This window comes from Microtus oregoni, unplaced genomic scaffold (genome assembly GCF_018167655.1).
Source record: "Microtus oregoni isolate MIOR12 unplaced genomic scaffold, Mior012 000008F_ref0000371, whole genome shotgun sequence".
In the NCBI taxonomy this organism is placed as follows: domain Eukaryota; kingdom Metazoa; phylum Chordata; class Mammalia; order Rodentia; family Cricetidae; genus Microtus; species Microtus oregoni.
The window spans coordinates 10,260,812-10,280,997 of NW_024543067.1; the positions used below are offsets into that span (position 1 = coordinate 10,260,812).

General features: G+C 40.4%; 2 protein-coding genes across 4 annotated transcripts in view; both read right to left on the reverse strand.

Moving 5' to 3' along the window:
* Positions 1 to 369: 369 nt before the first annotated feature.
* On the reverse strand, positions 370 to 6,756 carry LOC121451676 (60S ribosomal protein L29-like). Its single transcript, XM_041657374.1, has 2 exons — positions 6,654 to 6,756; positions 370 to 768 (listed from the first exon to the last, which is right to left on the reverse strand). The coding sequence occupies exons 1-2, from the start codon at positions 6,754 to 6,756 to the stop codon at positions 383 to 385; spliced, it is 489 nt and encodes a 162-aa protein (XP_041513308.1). The 3' UTR covers positions 370 to 382.
* A 1,120-nt stretch (positions 6,757 to 7,876) lies between these two features.
* Positions 7,877 to 20,186, reverse strand: part of Atp6v1h (ATPase H+ transporting V1 subunit H) — a 70,893-nt gene continuing 58,583 nt past the window's right edge. For all 3 annotated transcript variants that reach the window (XM_041657757.1, XM_041657755.1, XM_041657756.1), the window contains one exon: positions 7,877 to 8,237. In XM_041657757.1, coding sequence (XP_041513691.1) covers positions 8,177 to 8,237 — 61 coding nt within the window. In that variant the 3' untranslated portion in view covers positions 7,877 to 8,176. The remainder of the gene's footprint in view (positions 8,238 to 20,186) is intronic.

The following is a 20,186-nucleotide window of genomic DNA, read 5'->3' on the forward strand; positions in this document are numbered from 1 at the left end:
TTCAAATCCTCCAAAATCCTTCTCAAGGGTCGATTCATATTTCATCCAAACCGTTGTTTACACAGAGATTACTGAAGATACGAGCCCACATTAGTTTCAGGGAGCAGGAGGGCTCTCAGTCTGGGATGCGTTTGCTCTGGGGTGATCTGCTCAGACTGCCTGCTCCGCGGCTGCCATCATTACACTTGCAGGAGCAGGGGTGGGTGAATACACACATGTGTACACCCAGACACAGATACACCATCAAACAGTAAACTTTTTTTTAACAGAACTTGCCTCAAGTTTATTTGTAAAAACAGCATAAGGTCCTGAACATCTGCAAATACTGTGTAGGTGTTCACAACAGTCCATCTGTCTTCACATTGGCAGACAGAGACCTTTTTTATGGGGCCTTCACAGTGGCCTGGGCACCTTTGGGAGCCTGAGCTGCAGCTGAGGCCTCTGCCTTGGTTTGAACCTTGGCCTTTGTTTTTTGGAGCCTACGACCCCTGGCCCTGTAGCTTCTAATCCACTTCCCAAGCTTGGGGTGAGCGATGAAAGCGAGACCGGTGAGTTTGCAGTTGGGGCCCTTTGGCACCTGGGGCTTCACCAGGGCCTTGATGGCCTCGGCACGTGCGCTCATGGCCTTAGAATTATTTGCCTGCATCTTCTTCAAGCCTTTCTTGTTGTGCTTCTTGGCAAAGCACATGTCCTTCAGGAACTTGGGGTCGACTCCCTTGAGAGATTCGTATCTTTGTGACCGGGGTTTCTTGATGTTTTCACAGAAGGCTGAAGAACACAAAAGTCTTCAGCGTTCTTTCATCTTGCCAACTAACGTTGCCACTGGCAGCTGACTTGGGAAGCTAAAGACCTCTTAATCAGATCAGAACACCTTATGCAGTAAGCTGAGTGAAATTTCAAACTAAAAAGTTCAAGCAACTTTGCCACCTATTAACAGTGATTTTAAATTTTAGATTTAAATATTCTCTATTATCAAAGGCAAATGGTGAGAACAGAGAGCATTTTAAGTTATTTTCTCACAGATCAAATGCATTAATAATTGGAACTGTGCTTTCCAAGATTTGACAGCTGGAGGTTACAAAATTATTGAGATTTTAATTATATGACAGTTCACACCAATAACTCAGTAATAGATAAATAGGAAGGAGAGGAGACAGTTTTAAGTGGGGACCTTCTGAGATCTGACATTCACAACTAACCAGGTACAATGTGGGGTGGAAAGGCCACTTCGTGCATCTTTTACAATAGGAAGGTTAAGAAGCTCCAGCAGGGCCAAGGAAGCAAGACATGATTTCACTTTCCCTTCTATGTGAATGTCTCTCAAACTCTTAAATTCTGAAGTTTTCTTCCTGGAAAATGATCCCTGCTCAGGAAAATTTCATTATAAATGATGAATGACATTTTAGAAACTGGCTTCACTTGGGCTTCCTGCCAGACTTTAGAGAACCTATTATGCCTTCAAAAAGAAACAATAAAATGCCTAAATTCTTGTATGTATATGGTGTAGGTGTGCCAAGGCCAGAAGCTGACATTAAGTATCTTAGACCTCTATCACAATCCATCCTATTTTTTGTACCATTTTACTGCAATGGTCTCCAGCTTCTGTTTAGCAAGATCTCTCTTACTGAACTTGAGGTTCAACTGTTCAGCTAGACTGGCTGTCCAGCAAGCTCAGAACCATCTCTTCCCCATCTTCCTCCCCAAACTGTGGCCATTACAGGCCAGGCATTGCGCTTAGCTCAAAAGATACAGACTCAAGCCCCCCTGCACAGAAAGCAGTAGTCATTAAAAGTCTCCCAACCAGCCGGGCGGTGGTGGTGCATGCCTTTAATCCCAGCACTCAGGAGGCAGAGGCAGGCGGATCTCTGTGAGTTCGGGGCCAGCCTGGTCTACAAGAGCTAGTTCCAGGACAGGAACCAAAAAGCTACGGAGAAACCCTGTCTCGAAAATCCAAAAAAAAAAAAAAAAAAAAGAAAAAAGAAAAAGAAAAAAAAATCTCTCAATCAAAATAAGTCCAGGTACAGATGGTTTTAGCACAAAATTTCTACCATATTTTCAAAGAGTTATTTAATGCTAATACTTCTCAAAATATTTCATTATACATACATATATGCACAGAGAGAGAGAGAGAGAGAGGGAGGGAGAGAGAGAGAGAGAGAGAGAGAGAACATTGCCCAATTTGATTTATGAGTTCCCAGTTATCTTGATACCTAAATCAATAAAGGCCTGAAAAAAAAAAGAATTACATACCAATTTCCCATATGATAGAGATGCAGAGATACTCAATAAATACTTGCAAACAGAATCCAAGAACATCAAAAAGATCATTCACCAAGATCAAGTAGCCTCATCCGAGAGATGCTGGGATGGTTCAATGTATGAAAATCAATAAATGTAACCTACCATATAAACAAACTGAAAGACAAAACCCGCATGATCATTAGAATAGATCATCTCATTACATACAGAAAAGGCTGCTGATAAGTTCAACAACCCTTCATGATAAAAGTCAAGGACATACCTAAATATAATAAAGGCAGTTTATAGCAACCCCCATTGCCAACATCAACTTAAGTGGAAATAAACACAAAGCAGTTCTAAAATCAGGAACAAGACAAGGTTGTCTACTTTTTTTGTGTCTATTCAACATAATACTTGAAATCTTAGCTACAACAATAAGTGAGGGAAACCAAGGGGATACTTATTAAAAAGAAGTCAAAGTATCTTTATTTGCAGATGAAATATAGGATACAAAATTATTCTAAAAATTCTGGTCCCCAATAGAACTCCTACAGCTAACAAACACCTTCAGCAAAGTGGCTGCATACAAAATTAACTCGCAAAAAATCAGTAGTCCCCCTACATACGACAAATAGACTGAGGAAGAAATCAGGGAAACAACACATTTCGCAGTATCCCTAAATAATAGACAATATAATAAGAGTAATTCTAACCAAGCAAGTGAAAGACCTGTGTGATAAAAACTTTTAAGTCCCTGAAGAAAGAAATTGAAGATATCAGAAGATGAAAAAAATCTCCCATGCTCATAAATCAGTAGAATTAACAAATGTCCATCTTACCAAAAGAAATACACAGATCCAATGCAATCCCCATCAAATTTCCAACACAATTCTTTACATACCTTGGAAGAACATGTGAAAAAACAACAAAAACAGATTGGTTAAAACAATCCTCTACAATTTAAAAAAAAAATTCAGAGGTATCACCAGCCCTGATTTCAAGCTGTACTACAGAGCTATATTAATAATAAAAAAACTGTATGGTATTGTCATAAAAACAAGACATGTTGATCAAGGGAATTGAATGGAATACCCAGACTTAAATCTATGAACACTTGATTTTTGATAAAGAATCCAAAAATAGCCGGGCAGTGGTGGCGCACGCCTTTAATCCCAGCACTTGGGAGGCAGAGGCAGGCGGATCTCTGTGAGTTCGAGGCCAGCCTGGTCTTCAAGAGCTAGTAGTTCCAGGACAGACTCCAAAACCACAGAGAAACCCTGTCTCGAAAAAAACCAAAAAAAAAAAAAAAAAAAAAGAATCCAAAAATACACAATGGAAAAAAAGACAATATCTTCAACAAATGGTGCTGGTCTAACTGAATGATGGTACGTACAAGAAAGTAAATAGATCCATATCTATCACCCTGAACAAAACTCAATTCCAAATGGATCAAAAACCTCAACTAAAAACCAGATACACTGAACTTGGTAGAAAAGTAAATAGCCTTGAACTCATTGGACATACCTAAATACACGCACACATACACACAGACACAAGACTTTTAGAATAGAAATGAAACCTCATGAAACTGAAAAGCTTCTGTAAGGCAAAAGACACTATTATTTGGACAAAGCAGCAGCCTACAAAATAGGAAATGTTTTTTTTTCCCCACTCCACATCAGATGGAGGACTAAGATCCAAAATATAAATATATAAAGAATTCAAAAAACAAAATAATCAAATTAAAAAATGAGGTTCAGGTCTAAATAGAGAATTCTCCAGAGAAGGAACTCAAATGGCTGAGAAACAAAGAAATGTTCAACATTCTTAGCCATTAGGGAAATGCAAATCAAACTACTTTTGAGGTTTCGTCGTACACCTGTCGGAATAGCTAAAATTAATAACACAAGAGACAGCTCATGGTGGTGAGAATGCAGAATAAGGGGAACACTCATCCATTGCTGGTGGGAGTGCAAACTTATATATCCACTATGGGAATCAGTGTGGTGATTCCTCAGAAAGATGGTAATCAATCTACCTCAAGATCAGCTATAGCAGTCTTGGGCATATACCCAAAGGATGCTTCCCCTTCCAACAAGGACACTTGCCCAATTATGTTCACTGCTCTTTTATTCGTAATAGCCAGAAATTGAAAACAACCTACGTGTCCCACAACAGAAGGATGGATAAAGAAAATGTGGTACCTGGGAGTTTGACCAGTGAGTACATGGGCAATGCAAATTGGACTTGGTATTTTTTTTTGGGGGGGGGGTCGCAAGGGTGGACGGATATACCTAAAAAGACTGGGAAAGGAATGTAATTGGGGTATCTTATGTGAAACTCACAAATAATCAGTAAAAATACCAAGTTGAGGGAAAAAAAGAAAACGTGGTACATTTATTTATACAATAAAGTATTATTCAGTTGTCACCAAAAAAAAAAAAATCATGAAATTTGCAGGCAAAAAGGTGGAACTAGAAAAAAATCCTGAGTGAAGTAATCCACACCCAGAGATATGGTATATACTCACTTGTATGTGGATATTACTCACTAAGCAAATGATAACCAAGCTATAACCTGTAGACCCAGGGAGGTTAGGTACAGAGGAAGGGACTGGGGGGCAGAGATTAGAGACCTCCCTGGGAAGGGGAAGAAGAGTTTCTGAGTGGGTTGGGGTAAGGGAAACTGGAAAAATGGGAGGATCCTGTGAAAAGGGGAAGGGAATGCAGGGAGAAACAGTTGTAATTGAGAATTTGAGGGTTGATATGGAAACCTAGTGAAGTGAAAACTTCCTAAAATATATGAAGGCAATCCTTTTTTTTTCTTTTATTTTTTTTTTTTTAGTTGTTGAAAAAAAATTTCCGCCTCCTCCCCATTTCCCATTTCCCTCCCCCTCCTCCCACACATTGCCCCCTCCTCCCACTCTCCTCCCCCTCTCCCCCTCCCCCCACTCCATTCCCCCTCCCTCTCGAGAATGAAGAGCAGTCCAGATTCCCTGCCCTGCGGGAAGTCCAAGGTCCTCCCACTTCTATCCAGGTCCAGGAGGGTGAGCATCCAAACAGGCTAGGCTCCCACAAAGTCAGTTCATGTATTAGGATCGAAACCTAGTGCCATTGTCCTTGGCTTCTCATCAGCCTTCATTGTCTGCCATGTTCAGAAAGTTCCTAATGAAGTCTTTAAATAATGGGGGAGAGAGAGTCCCAACTGGCTATCTCTTGTTTCCAAAGAAAGCTTCCAGTACCAGTACTGGGTTATTCAATTGAGTTGTTGGCCAAAGGGGTGCCATGGAAATCCCCAAACAAAATAGGCTGCTCTCCAGAAACTGACAAGGCCCCACTGCTGAACAGAATATCCATACAAGTCATTGAACATGGGGATGTCAAGCTGACGCCTACACAGAACCTTCACCCCTATGTTCTAACATCTTTGGTATGAGAAGATACTTAGTAAGCTCCCGAAAGAAACAACCCAGCCACAAACCCTTTGATCTGCAATGCTATCCTGCCTGCAAAATAAGCCAGGGTAACGGTGGTGGGAAGCTTGTGGGTGACCAGTCAACATCTGACTTGACACACAGTCCATGAGATGGAATCTATAACTGACACGGCTGGGGTGACCAAGAACCAGTGACTAGATAGCCCAGGGACCTAGGATAAAACCAAACACTACTGGTCTCAAAAAAGTAAATCATAAAGTAATAATAAAGTATTCCTAATGATATACTACTCTGCTATAGTAAGACCAATCAATGCCTTATTCAGTCATCATCACGGAAGCTTCCTCCTGCAGATGGAAACAAACCCAGAGACCCACAGCTGGACATTACACACACACACACACACACACACGCACGTATGTGCACGCACACAGAGAGACAGACATCTTGGAACAGTCAGTACTAAATGGGGTATCTCCATCAAATCTCTCCCCTGGAGCGCAAAGAACCCCGAAGAAGAGGAGGCAGAAGGAGTGTAAGAGCCAGAGGGGATGGAGAACACTAAAAGAACAGGCCCTGTGAGTCCACTAAGCACAGATCATATGAACCCATGAGACTGGAGGATCAGACACAGGGCCTGTGTCTGCAGCAGGTCCTCAAAGCTTTCAGTTTGAGGATTTAATGGGACTCCTGTATGCGAAGGAGTGGGTCTTGGAGTCTTGTGCTTTCTTCTTAGCCCTTTTCTATCTGATGGGTTTTATCTTATTACATTTTAGCTTGTTTTAAAAAAAAAATCTTTCTTATAGTCTAAAAGAAATAAAATATATAAAATGTAACAAAAATTCATTCAGGGTTTTAAAATTTTTCTAATTATAGTCATTCATTGTGTAACAAAGATTGTATGTACAAAATCCCATCAAATCACACTGGAGGTAAAATGTCCTACACAGAGTGATGTTATAATGGCCTTGCTCACCTGTGATGCCCCTGATAACAAGAGTGAAGTACTGACTCACAGCAGTGTAAGACTGCAACACAATTAGTACATACATAACACTGACAGTGGTACAGCCAACCATGGTCTCTATTTACTATTTTTGTCACCATATTAAGTGTGTACTCCTTCTACTTATCATCACCTTTTACTGTCTTCATTGCAACAAGAAGCCAAATCAAAAGACTGATTTGGACCCTGCAAGTTTATGTACATGTACTCTGTGATGGTTGCATAATGACTAAATTGCCTAAAGATATACTTCTCAGGACATACGTCTTATTAGGTGATGTAATGCCATATATGCAGAGGGAGAGTGATGTGGGAGGTCCTTCTGTCTATGTGTTGCTTTTGTTGCTTTTTTTTTCAGGTGGAAGAACAGCAACCTTTATTTTGCCCAGCAACCTTTTTTTTTTATTTTTATTTTTTTTTATTTTTTTTAATTAATTTATTTATTTATTAAAGATTTCTGTCTCTTCCCCGCCACCGCCTCCCATTTCCCTCCCCCTCCCCCAATTAAGTCCCCCCCACTCAGCCCGAAAAGCAATCAGGGTTCCCTGTCCTGTGGGAAGTCCAAGGAACCCCCACCTCCATCCAGGTCTAGTAAGTTGAGCATCCAAACTGCCTAGGCTCCCACAAAGCCAGTGCGTGCAGTAGGATCAAAAACCCATTGCCATTGTTCTTGAGTTCTCAGTAGTCCACATTGTCCGCTATGTTCAGAGAGTCCGGTTTTATCCCAGGGTTTTCCAGACCCAGGCCAGCTGGTCTTGGTGAGTTCTTTTATTGGTTAATTGAATAAGGAAACTGCCTTGGCCTGTGGATAGGGCAGGTGGGGAAAACTGAACTGAATGCTGCAAGAAAAAAGGAGTCGGAGAAAAGGCATATAACCCCACCTGAGATGGACGCTGGAATTTTAGCCGGTAAGCCACAGCCTTGTGGCAATACACAGATTAATGGAGATGGGTTAAATTAAGATGTAAGAGTTAGCCAATAAGAAGCTAGAGCTAATGGGTCAAGCAGTGTTTCTGTGTGATTATTTCAGGGCTAAGCGGCCAGGAACTAACTAGCAGCCCTATTCCAACAAAAGAGAGGCCAGTGATCATTTCAAAACATTTACTTCCATTATTACTTGGAAATAATTTTCCCAATTTTGATTTGAAATAGTGTAATAAGACTTTTATTCAAAGTCCATATAAGGAATAATTAAAACAAAAGAACATGTTTGGAGTGAGAATGCTTTAATTATATTTATTTCCATAGAACAATAAATACAGAAATTATAAGCAATGTAAGTAACAGTAATATTTCCCTAGAAATAGACAGCATCTACTTTTATACAACTTAACAAGCAAACACCTTTATTCCCCCAGGAATTACCCCTGGGAAAAGCATTACAACAAAAAAGAAATCACCATTAAGTTAAAAACTATTCATTTTTGAACCTAAGGACTGAGGTTCTCACTCCAGTGGTCTATCAGAGGTGCAGAAAAGTTTAAGAGGTCAGCTCAGCTCCGGGCAGCAGCAGTCTGAGGCTGCTCCGACTGGAGTTGTTTGCCAAGATATTCCCTAGAAAACAAAAACATGGTAGTATGAGAAATTAGGACTTCAATACAGAAAATCAGTAGGCTGAGGCAAAAAGATTGTGAGTTCAAAACCAGCTTGAGCTACGTAAGTCATTTTTAGGTTATATGTGAGAAAGAAATTCAACATGTACCTGCAATATGTATCTTTTGCATAAAATCACACATCACACAGAAACCAGTGAGGCAGAGTGTGGGTCTGTTCTTTACTTCCCACACACACATACACACACACACACACACACACACACACACAAACTGCCCAACTTTTTTTTAATAATCAACTAACAAGGAAAATAAACTATTTTAAATGACCCCTAAATTTTTATTTAAAAAACAAACAAACAACAACAACAAAAAAAAAAACAGCTTGAGTTTGGAATCAGGAGATGGGTTTGCACTCGACTTCCCACTACCACAATTACTGTGAGACCAGAGGGCACATACTTCTGCGAGGACTAAGGCAGACCTATGTGAGGCTCATGGCCCAGCAAGGGAGCCCAGGGTCTGTGTCAGAGACATCCTTCCCGCCTCCTACCGCATCAATTGGTCACTCAATCACTTCTTTTTGTCAGCTCTAACTTCAAAGATTAAAGGATTAGCAGAATTCCTAAAAAGTTAAGTCAGAAACTAAAAAGTCAGCAATTCTGAAATGAGCCTAATTATACCAACTATAGTCACTAGAAATCCTAACAGACAAAATTGTGAACCTCAAAGGCCAAGGGACAGAATTTCAAAATGTTTACACCAGGAAAAGAAAAAAGAAAAAAAATGATGTTTAAAGTAATAAACTAAATATTGTGACTTTATCATAATCTAATACAATATGACCTTAACACATTTATGTAGTCCATAGATACAAAGATGGCAGGTCATTCAGAAACAAAATTAACCCTTAGATATAACTAAGGCAGTTCTAAGAGGAGAATTAACAGCTATACAATCTATACTACAAACTCAGAAAGTCCATAAATAAATAATCTAATGCCACACCTAGAAAAACAAAAACCAAAACCTAAAAGTAGTACATAGGAAGAACTAATAAAGATCAGGGCAGGAATTAATAAAATGGAGAAAAGAATAATATACAGATCAAAGAGGTGGTTCTTTGGAGAGGGAAAAAAAACCAAGATTGACAAATCCCTGGCCAAACTGAACAAAGGAAAGAGAAAATGCAAGTTATATGAAATTAGAGATAAAGGAGGACATTACTACAGATTTCAATGAGGTGGAAAGAAGTATTAGGGAGAACTTTAAAGATACAAAGAAAAATAAAATAACGCAATGGAATGGAATATACAGAAGAAATGTATAAAGCCTAGACACATATGACATACTAAACTTAAAAAGATAAAAACAGCATAGATCCACAATGAGAAATGATACTGAAGCAGTAATTAAAAGTACAGCACTAGATAGACTCGCAGTATCTAAACATCTAAGAAAAATCTAACAGCAACACCCACAAAGCAGGAAGAGAAAAGAATACTACTGAGCTCATTCTATTAAATTAGTACTATCTATCATCATAAAGGTTCTAAAAAGAGTACAAATAGCGCTGAAAAATGGCTCCGTGGATAGGAGCAAACGCGTGTGCATACACACGCATACATGCACACACACACACACTCATACACCCTCTGCTCTCCTCAAAGCAGGCGCATGTTTCCTTGTCCACCACAGGATGCACAACCAAGCTTCCCTCTCCAAACCTAACTAGGGACAGTATGAAGTTTAGCTGCCAGAATACTGGGCCCCTGAGTACTTCTAATTCTCTAATTCAGGGCTGCCCAGTCCCACACATTTTTGTGTAAGAAGGAGTGTGAAAAAGATGTTAGGATCCAACTTGCTTAAGTTACAGTTCTTAGGCCAGGTATGGTTGTGCACATGTTGGTCTCAGCATCCAGATGGCAGAAGGCAGGCAGATTTATATGAGGATAGCTTCACCGACACAGTCAATTCGAGGCCACAAAGGCTACAGCAAGACCCTGCCTCAAAATAAGTAAGTAAGAAATAATAAATAAAGGTTCTTCTGGGTGTCTACTATATCAACAGCTGAGCTATTGTAAGGAGGCTGCTTGTTCGTTTTCTGGCTGCCAGACTCCAGAAATAACCACAGAAACGGTATTAATTAAATAACTGCTTGGACAATTACTTAAGCGTATTGCTAGCTAACTCTTACATCTAGAATCATTATTTATATTTTACTAAAAGGCTCGTGGCCTACAGGCAAGGTTTCAATGTATCTGTCTCTGGTTGCAGCTGCTCCATGGCTTCTCTTGATTTCCCTCTTTTCTCCCAGCATTCAGCTTACTTCCCCCACCCCCAGCTCTGCTCTACCCTATCACAGGCCTATTATTAGTTAATAACTTCATTAACCAATGGTATTCACAGCATCACTGAGCCTATCATTTAATATCTTCTCTGAACTATACTGTAAGTATTTATGTTAGATACACACTGGAAAGTGTATATATGTCAGTGAGCCTGGGAATAAAATAGACTGAGCTAACAGTCTGCCTGAAAGCACACAAACCAGACAGACAGTAAGAGATTTCTGATGTTTTTCGGATAATTAAAATCTGAATCTCCACTTGGACACCTACTTTAACATGCAACAGATTAGACTTCAGTCTCTCCTGGTAAATATCAGTGAGTATTCTAATTTTTACCCACACTGGTAAGCACGGATCTGCCAGGTCAGACCACCAAAATAACATTCACTCACAGTAATATGAAAAAATCTTGTGTTCCCCAGAAAATGGTCAAAAGGGTTAAAATAAATTATGATGGTTAAAATAAATTATGATTTTATAGTTATATATAATAAAGACTCCTAATGGGAATGTAATATAGTTATGTAAAGTTTAGGTTTCAAACAGAATATTTAAAATTTATAAAAGCATAACATATGAACAAATGGCTCTGCAGAGTACTGGCGATTGAGCCTATGATCCCAACATTAAGGAGCCTACAGTATGAGCAGGCTAGGAATTTATGGCCATACAGTGGTCTGTATTAGATAATGAATTCCGGGACAGACCAAGCTAAAGAGTAAGACCCAATCCCTAAATAGATAGATAGACAGACAGACAGACAGACAAATAAAGAAATACTGCGGTGGTGGCGCATGCCTTTAATCCCAGCACTCGGGAGGCAGAGGCAAGTGGATCTCTGTGAGTTCTAGGCCAGCCTGGTCTACAAGAGCTAGTGCCAGGACAGGCTCCAAAGCTACAGAGAAACCCTGTCTCGAAAAACTTAAAAAAAAAAAATTTTAAAAAGAACAAGAAATACATAAATAAGTGGTTTGGTGAAGGGAAAAAGAAAAAAGCAGTGAATTTTGATTTGAAATGTTTAATGTTTATTTTCTTAATATTACGTTACAACACTGAACCACAGTGCTCTGTGAGTAGACAGGCCTATATTTTTTTATATATTTAACTTATTTTTACATCCTGACTGCAGTTTCCCTCCCTCATATTTCCTTCCTTCACCTCCCACCTGTCCCCCCAATCCACTCAACCTCTTTTTCTGTTCAGAATGGGGCAGGCCTTCCATGGATATCAACAGAGCATGGTATAAGGTGAAGTATCCCAAAACACTGGAAGCAACATGTGGATATTTGCTGACAACACCTATTTACACTTTTAAATTGTATTCTGGGTCAGGTGGGACGGTCAAATAACTTCTTCCCTGGTAAAACTCTTGATTAAATTTCTGTAAAGAATCTCTCATCCCTTTCCCATAGTGCTTTTTTGTTTTGTTTTGTTTTGCTTGTTTGTTTTTGTGATGTTCAAAAGCCCTTTGTTAGGGACAGGCATAACAAATTTCAGACACACACACACGTACACACATCAGAATCAGGTACAAAGACATAAGCACTACTCACAGGTGCAGGGACAGACAGATCAGACACAGACAACAGACTACAAACATACAAGACACAGGGAAGGAACCACAGAATTCAAACTTGGTTTCACTGTTGGTTAAAATAATCCAGGAAAAAGTTGTTGGTTTTTGACCTTATTGTATTATCAATGAACCAGAGTCACAAACAAGTAAAATATTTTACCATCAGCAAATCACTTCTGCATGCGGGACAAACTGTACGAGAAGCACAAAAACACTACCTCAAAGATACTGTCAGTGACAAAAAGATGTTTCTTTAAAATGCATTACAATAAATAATGCAAATAATTTCAGGTACTTGGAAGAATTAAAAGTTAAAATCACTCCTTATAGGAATGATGATGAGGCTGAGTTACCAGGTCCTCGCCTGGCATGCTGGAGGCTTGAAAATCCATTCCTAGGGCTGCAAATAAATTAATTTACATAAAATTCACTATTTGTATGATTTTATGGAATGGAGTGCTAAGATAGGTTTGGTATTTTGAAAAGATACTTTATCTACGTTAAATAAAGCTGTATAATTAGTTTTTATGGACTCTATAGTTAAGTGACATAACAAGTAAAGTGAGTTAATGAGCCAGAAATCACTCTGATGTTTGTAAAGCCAAGATGCCCCAAAATAAACATCATTAATTTAATCTTCAAAGTTTGAGGACTAGGCTAACAGCTATTTTACCTGATTAATGTACTCACAATTCATATCCTGCTTTACTTCTAAAAAGATCTGGGAAAGTACTTAGCTGAAGGGAGTCCTACAGAGTTCAGATTTCCCAAGAAGTCGTTTGTTTATCAGAAAAGGCTAAGTTACTTTCCATTTTGGAGGTGACAGAATTATTACCCTAAAGCTAAAGTCATTCCAGGAAATGGGGATGGAAAGGCATCTCTTTCCATCAACAAAGAGCCAGGTGCAGCAGGCAGTGATTAAAAGGAGGCACAAGGAAGAGAAAGCCAGGCAATCAACCCACTGGGGCTCACCCATTAGTCCCCAGCCTTGAGAAAGCAGCTCTGATTACTGAGCAAGACCTGCACACAGCCAACCTTCTGCACAAATGCCAGGGCGTGGGATGAACAAATAGAGGGAGGGGACAAAATAACAACACAATAATAATAAAGAGGATGACAAAAATCACTCAGAAAATGCAGTCATAGTAGATGCAACAGAAATTTTTTAAAAAGCAAGAATTTGAACAAGGGAACGGAGATTCAGGAGGTAAGCAGTCACAGCTGATGACAACGTGAGAAACGTAAAAAAGGCCAGCTCCACAGCCACACCTCCTGCACACAAAGCACCTCATGGGGAAAACTCGGGCTAGGGTGGATACAAGCAACCATTCACATGCTATTCCAGGAATGCCCTACTAAAGAAGTGTCAGCACATCCAAATTTGGGGCACACAGACCTAGGTTCAAACCTACCACACATAAGTCAGAGGATGCAGGTAACTGTCCAACTGTCCTTACGCCCAGGCTTCCTCTCAGTGATTGTGAGAAGGAAGTGTGAGGATAAAGGATGTCCCAGGCAGGTGTGTCTTGCCCTTCCAATGCCTGGAATAGGACTGCCACTCCATCCTCACAGTGACAAGGACTGGTGAATGCTCTGTGTATCCATAAAGAGTTGTGGCTTACTACCCATTATTGCCAATCCCCAAATTGCAAGTTTGAAAACAGAAAGTTACACTGTTCAGTTATGAAGAAAACAATATTCAGCGTGAATTGGACAGTCCATCTAACCATCCCCAATTTATGAATACCTTCTAATGCATATGTATTTTCTAAAACTTGCTCCAGACAGCAGATGTTTCATATGTTGCAATTGCTGGGAAAGAAACTGCTCATTTACTGGTAGAGAATCTCCTGTTGGTTGCCCATCCTATCTAAGAATCCCACCTAGACTTTCTTCGATGAATTACCTACCCTCGATCTCATCCATTTCTCTCATTCTAAAATCACTTCTGCAGCACTTAAACTTCGATCTTAAGAGAAACAATAACACAAGTGTCAAGTATGGACCAGAAGAGCCGTCCCAACCCCAACACTTAAACTTCTATCTTAAGACAGAAGATAACACAAGTGTCCACTATCTACCAGAAGAGCCCTCCCAGCCCTACCTCCATTTAGCTCTTACAAAGAGATCCCACCATGGCTTTCCTGAATTTGACACTAACCCCAACACACTGCAATCATGATTACCAAAGACCCTGAACTAAGTCACCAGCAGCACTTATGCTTCCATGGCCTGTGTACATTACTAAGACCCCCGCCCCACTTCCATGTCTCCTCAGCTTTGTTTTAATACTATGCACTTAAAAGTACTTCTTCAAATAGACTTTTCTTTTGCTTCCCTAATATCACATTAATGACTTTTCTCCAAATTTCCTGTCACTTCTCTTTAGAGTCTACCACTCTTCCAATGTAATACTGTCCTAGTGGGTTTGACAACTTGGCGCAAGCTAGATTTATCTGGGAAGAGGAACCTCAATTGAGACAGTGCCTCCATCAGACTGCCTATAAACAAGCTGGTAGGGGAATTTTCTTATTAACGGATTGATATGGGAGGACCCAGTCAACTGTGGGTGGTGCCTCCCCTAGGCAGGTGGTCCTGAACTGTGGAAGAAAGCAACAAGTCACAGAGAATAAGTCACTAAGCAGCATTCTCCCATGGCCTCTGGTTTAGTACCTGCCTTAAGATTCCTGCCCTGACTTCTCAGTATGAATGACCTGAGAGTTATAAAATAAACCCTTTCCTCCCAAAGTTGCTTTGAGTCATGTTGTTTTACCACAACAATAAAAAACCTAACTAAAACAGAAACTTGTATCAGAGTGGGGTACCACTGTGACAAACCTGACCGTGTTGTTTGGGGGAGGGTTGTGGGAGAACACTAAAACTCTGAGCCAGGCACTGAGTGATCAGAGCTCAATGGACTGTTGTGGGAACTTGGGATGTAACGCTGAGCACAGTAAAGATGATGGAAGCCTAGGATGTGAAGTTTGAGAGTCTTGGGGCTGTTCAATAGTTTGGAATAAGAAGAACCTGTGATTCTGGTCGGCTGGAGCTGAAGATTTGCCTGAGGAGACCACAACCAATAAACTTGTTTTGCTGGGACAAACAATATGGTGAACTAGAGCTAAAGATCAGCTGTAATTAAGAGCCAAGCACCAGGCAGTGGTGTCACATGCCTTTGATCCCAGCACTTGGGAGGCAAAGGCAGGCGGATCTCTGTGAGTTCAAGGCCAGTCTAGTCTAGAACCAGTTACACAGAGAGACTCTGTAAAAATAAAGGGGGGGGGGGGGGAAGGAGAAGAAACTACCAGCACCTATGAGGCAAAAATCTTCTGAGAAGTGTTTCCCCATGGTCGACACACAGAAACTTTGATTGAGAAGGGGCCAACACTTTGTATTAGCCAAACTTGGCTGTGTAAGTCTCCCAGGTGGGACTGGTTTCAAAGGCCTGAAGGGGTCTTGGAGAGCAGCTGAAGCTCTGACACTATGAGAAAGCCAGGACGGGTCATTATGAAGGTACAGACTCCATTGAAGGAGAAGCCGAGAACTAAAGAGGCCATGGAGAGAGGATGAGGCTTGGTACCATATGGCAGAGAGAGTCCAGGAAGAGACTACTGGCTAAAGTGCAGCCCAGTTGCAATGAAGACCCCAGGACTTTGGAGATACCAACACCGTGGAGTGGAGCTGGCCTGAGCCTATCAGATGCACTATGTGTGCTTTGTATGGCAGAGCCAGAGAGCAGCAGCTGCTCACGTCCTTTGTCAACCAAGAAGACTATGAGTCCAGAGTCTGACACTGAGTTTTTACACTTTTGGACTTGATTTCAGTCATGTGACTATATCCTGGTTCTTCCTAATTGGAGTAAGAAAGTATGTAACTATTCCTAATTTTACAGGCAGCCAGTTAAGAAACTTTGGATATTTTAAGAAGACCAAATTTTAAGTGTTGCAGCGTTTTAGAAGACTTTTCGAGTTATTTATGTTTTGTATTGTGATATTAATGCTGAAATGTACTCTTATGGATAAACAAGAAAGGAAAGGTTTAAGTTGAATAGCGATGTGTTAGTGTGTTGAGTTAATAAGTGGTCAATTGTTAAGATGAACTGTCAACTCCAAGCTATAGTATATAGAGAAAGGAACATTAATTGCAAAAATGCCTCTTTCATTTTGGTCCATAGGGAAACCCATAGGACATTTTCTTGACTAATGACTGGCGTATGGGGCCCAGCTCACTGTGGGTGGTGTGTCCACAGGCAGAAGATCCCGGATTATGTAAGGTTAAGCACACCATACGGAGCGAGCAAGTAGTGTTCCTCCATAGCTCTGCTTCATTTCCTGCCCTAAATTCCTTCTTTAATTTCCCTTCATGACAGGACAACTTCATTTCTGCTCCTCTTATATCTACACTGCACCAAATACGGACCATGAGCTAGAAGAAGGCAGGAAAGCATGCAGACCTAAATCAAGCAGCCATTCCTTGTGGTTTCTCCACTCTTCATATGTTAGCTGCTGCTTGAGATTTTGCATAGACATACCTCCTCGGGAATTTTGTCCTGTAAAGTGCAGTGTTGTTTTATCCCCTAACACTGCAGTATAATTTGTATGCCTGCCAATTCTCCCCCAAGTCTCTAAGGCCTCTCTGGGCAGAAATGTGTAGCAACAGTCTAGAAAATACAGCGTCTTAAACTGTGGATAGGGCAATATTGCAGAAGGTGGGTACAGGTCATGTTATGCAATGTGGAAGTCATGAAAAATTTGGTAACAATAAGAGGATTCTGAATGCCCAAATATCAGAAATCAAAGTCAAAGGCATGATGTGCCAGTGTTTCTGGCAGTGCTGCAACGGGCACTTTCCTGCAGCCTGGTCTGCATACAGAGCATCACACTGCACTGCATCAGGCTGTCACCAATGAAAACAAGGAACGCCGCAGCTCAAATTTCAGATGGCTGTACATTCTGAACTGTGGGGTTTCACTGTGCACAGAAAGTGTTCTGTTCTTATAGAAATATAATAGCTTAATTATGGAGCAAAAAGGCTTTTACTATTCTCTTATCATCATTCCTCAATATGCAATTATCAAATTAGTGAATCTTTGAATATACTCTAGGGGAAAAGACACTAATAAACAGAAGTGTTTATGAAGCCCTGATCTAGAGCAAGGCTTGATACAAAAGAACCAGGCCAACATGTCTCCGAAGTCAGGAAAGCTGGAGCTGCTATTTGGGTTGCTGACTTGAGTTTCACACTCAAGTAAATAATAATTAAAATGAATTGTGGCTTATAATTAAAACAGAACTTCCAACAGTTCCTGAAGTCATCCTAAACATATTCCTCTGCCATTTTGTGTATATATTTATGAGATGTGGTGATCTCAGCATTGATGCTTATAAAATCAAAATACTCATCAATTATAAAAAATGTTGAACAATATCCATGTCCGACAGTACCAAATATTCAGCCAGGATTTAATCCTTTTTATGTAAAAATTTAAAAGCATCTCCATCCCCTCAGTATGTAAATGCTTCATCTTAACAAATGGTAAGATTGTATGCATACCAAAGTGATATGGGATTCCCCTCTGTATGCTGTGAAAACCATTGGTTAATAAAGAAGCTGCTTTGGGCCTATTGCAGTGCAGAGCAGGGCAAGGAGGGAATTCTAAGCAGATAGAGGAGAAGGTAGGCAGAGTCAGTGAGACACCCAGTAGCTACCAGGAGAGACAGACAACCAGAACCTTGCTGGTAAACCACGAGCCTCATGGTAAAATATAAAATAATGCACATAGGTTAATTTAAGATATAGGAGTTAGCCAGAAATACACTTAGGTTATTAGCCAAACAGTATTGCAGTTTCTGTGTGGTTATTTCAAGTCTGGGAAGCTGGGAAATGTAAAGCAGTCTCCACCAACACCAAAGAATTGTTTTAAAATAAACTTCTTATCAGTAAATATTTGATTGTAAAACTACTTCATAAGTTGCTTGAGCAAAACAGTGTCATCAGTGGGCAGTTTAAGAAGCTGTGGTCTACGGAAGTAAGCTGACATAACAAGTGTTCGATGCACCGTTAACAATTCACAATTCTTTGGTAGTAGTTATGGTTCTACTCTCATTGTGAACAATTAGAACTCTGAGAGTAGGGGCTGAAAACCTTTTGGACAGAGGAGGTGCCTTCTTCAAACCTCTCCCCACACACAGCAGGCACAGACAATTTAAGTTTATAGTTTGTATCTTTAACATGATTACAAGAAGAGAGGCACATGGATGTTTCGGGAAACAGAAGCAGCAACTTATGACCCGTCCACTGAGCACCAGGCACCAACTTAGCAGAGGGTAATGGGAACTTGCACATTTCCAGAACTACATGAAGCAGGTTTATTACTCACAGACAAGAAGAAACAACAGAAGACTAGAATTTGCAACAAACATCTCCAAGGCTCAGGAAGGCTGCCTGGGAAGTCTCAAGAGCATGTGTCTTATCTGTCCCACAGCTGAAGGAGCCAGGATATAGCTTCCCTCTGACACTGACCAATGACCAGCCCGGGCTGGAAGCAAAGGCACTTCTCCAAGAATTTTGAGAGGCACGTGCAAATGGAGCCAACTCAATGTGGGCAGTTGAGCTAGAAAATAATGAAGACTCTGACTGGGGCCTGTTAGCTTGCTGCCCTGTAGAACTAAGTAGGTCTGCAGTAGAAATGCCAGTCTGCATCTACAGAACGGAAGAAAGCTAAAGGCCCAGAGGGAAGAGGAAGAGGAAGTTGTCGTTTTGCTTCCTGCCAGCTTTCTGGTACCCAATTGAGTGCAATGACTTCACCTAACACCTAAGAGATTCTGTACCCTGATACCCTTATTGTTACATTTAAGCTATCTTGCTAAATGCTTTCCTAACATTACTATTGGTCATGAACATGAACCTTTCTAAACAATTTATTGTTTCTTTGTGTCTAAAAATTAAAGAAAGCAAAGACCTGTGTGTGGGTAGAGCTGAATGACAGAGCACTTGCCTAGATACCAAAAGCACTGGATTTCGACTTCAAAACTACCAAACCAAACTAAAACTAAGCCATTCAATCCAATGAAGAGAACACACAAAAAAGGACACAGTAATCTAAATATCTTACAGTTTGCTTTCATTAAACTGTATTCTCATGGGAAAATAATCTCTAACTTCTGTTGAAAAGGTTAATAAAGAAAACTTTTCTAATACCTTTATAATGCCTAACACATGATCAGCCTGTAAAGATCAACAGAATTTTCAGAGGAATTATAACTGTGGTAGGAAGAGGATATTAAACGACATTTTTCTTAATATAAGTATGGGAAATGAACAAAAAAATTACCTTATTTTTATTCCCCCCTTCCTTCTACCATGGATACTCCATTTACTAGGCAGTAGAAAGGGAAATAAGATAAAATTCTCCTGGCTATGAATGTCAACTGCCTAGCCATTCCTGCTGCCTGCCCAGACGAGATTCTTACTGAGCCATCAGTCTCTGCTAGAATTCAGTTTCCTGTATACTGAATACAAACTGCTGACTCAAAAGATTAATAAAAGCTAAAATCCCAATGTGTATTTCCAACCTTTAAAGAAAAAATTCCCTCAGGTAAAAAAAAAATCAATGTATGCCAAAATAAATGAGGAAGAACCTATTGCTGTCAATCTTAAAGCAGCTTCTAAAAGGTCACTTCCTCGTTGCAAGGGGACAAATCTAACAGATACCACCATCAGCACATGGCTAAAGTAAACATCTCCAGAAAGCAGGCAAAGTGAGGCAGGACTTCTCCCTGCAAACCCCTCCAATGGGGTTCATGTCAAATGTCATAACCAGACTCTAGTAGAGGAAATAGCAAAGAATTCACATTGGGAGCCTTCAACACAGCGGCTGCTCTCTAGTCTTGCTTCGATGTAGAGCACACCTAAGACCTTAGGCTATGGGAACAGTTTAGGTGGCACACACGAAGTCCTGGTTTCAATGCCCAGGGCTCTATGATTTAGGCTAAAGGTGCACACCGGTAATCCCAACATCTGC

Coding starts and splice junctions, on each gene's coding strand:
- LOC121451676 (XM_041657374.1), bottom strand. CDS start 6,756: ATGGTTGGCTGTACCACTGTCAGTGTTATGTATGTACTAATTGTGTTG. Junction 769..6,653: donor TGTTATCAGGGGCATCACAG/GTGAGCAAGGCC, acceptor TGTGTTCTTCAG/CCTTCTGTGAAAACATCAAG.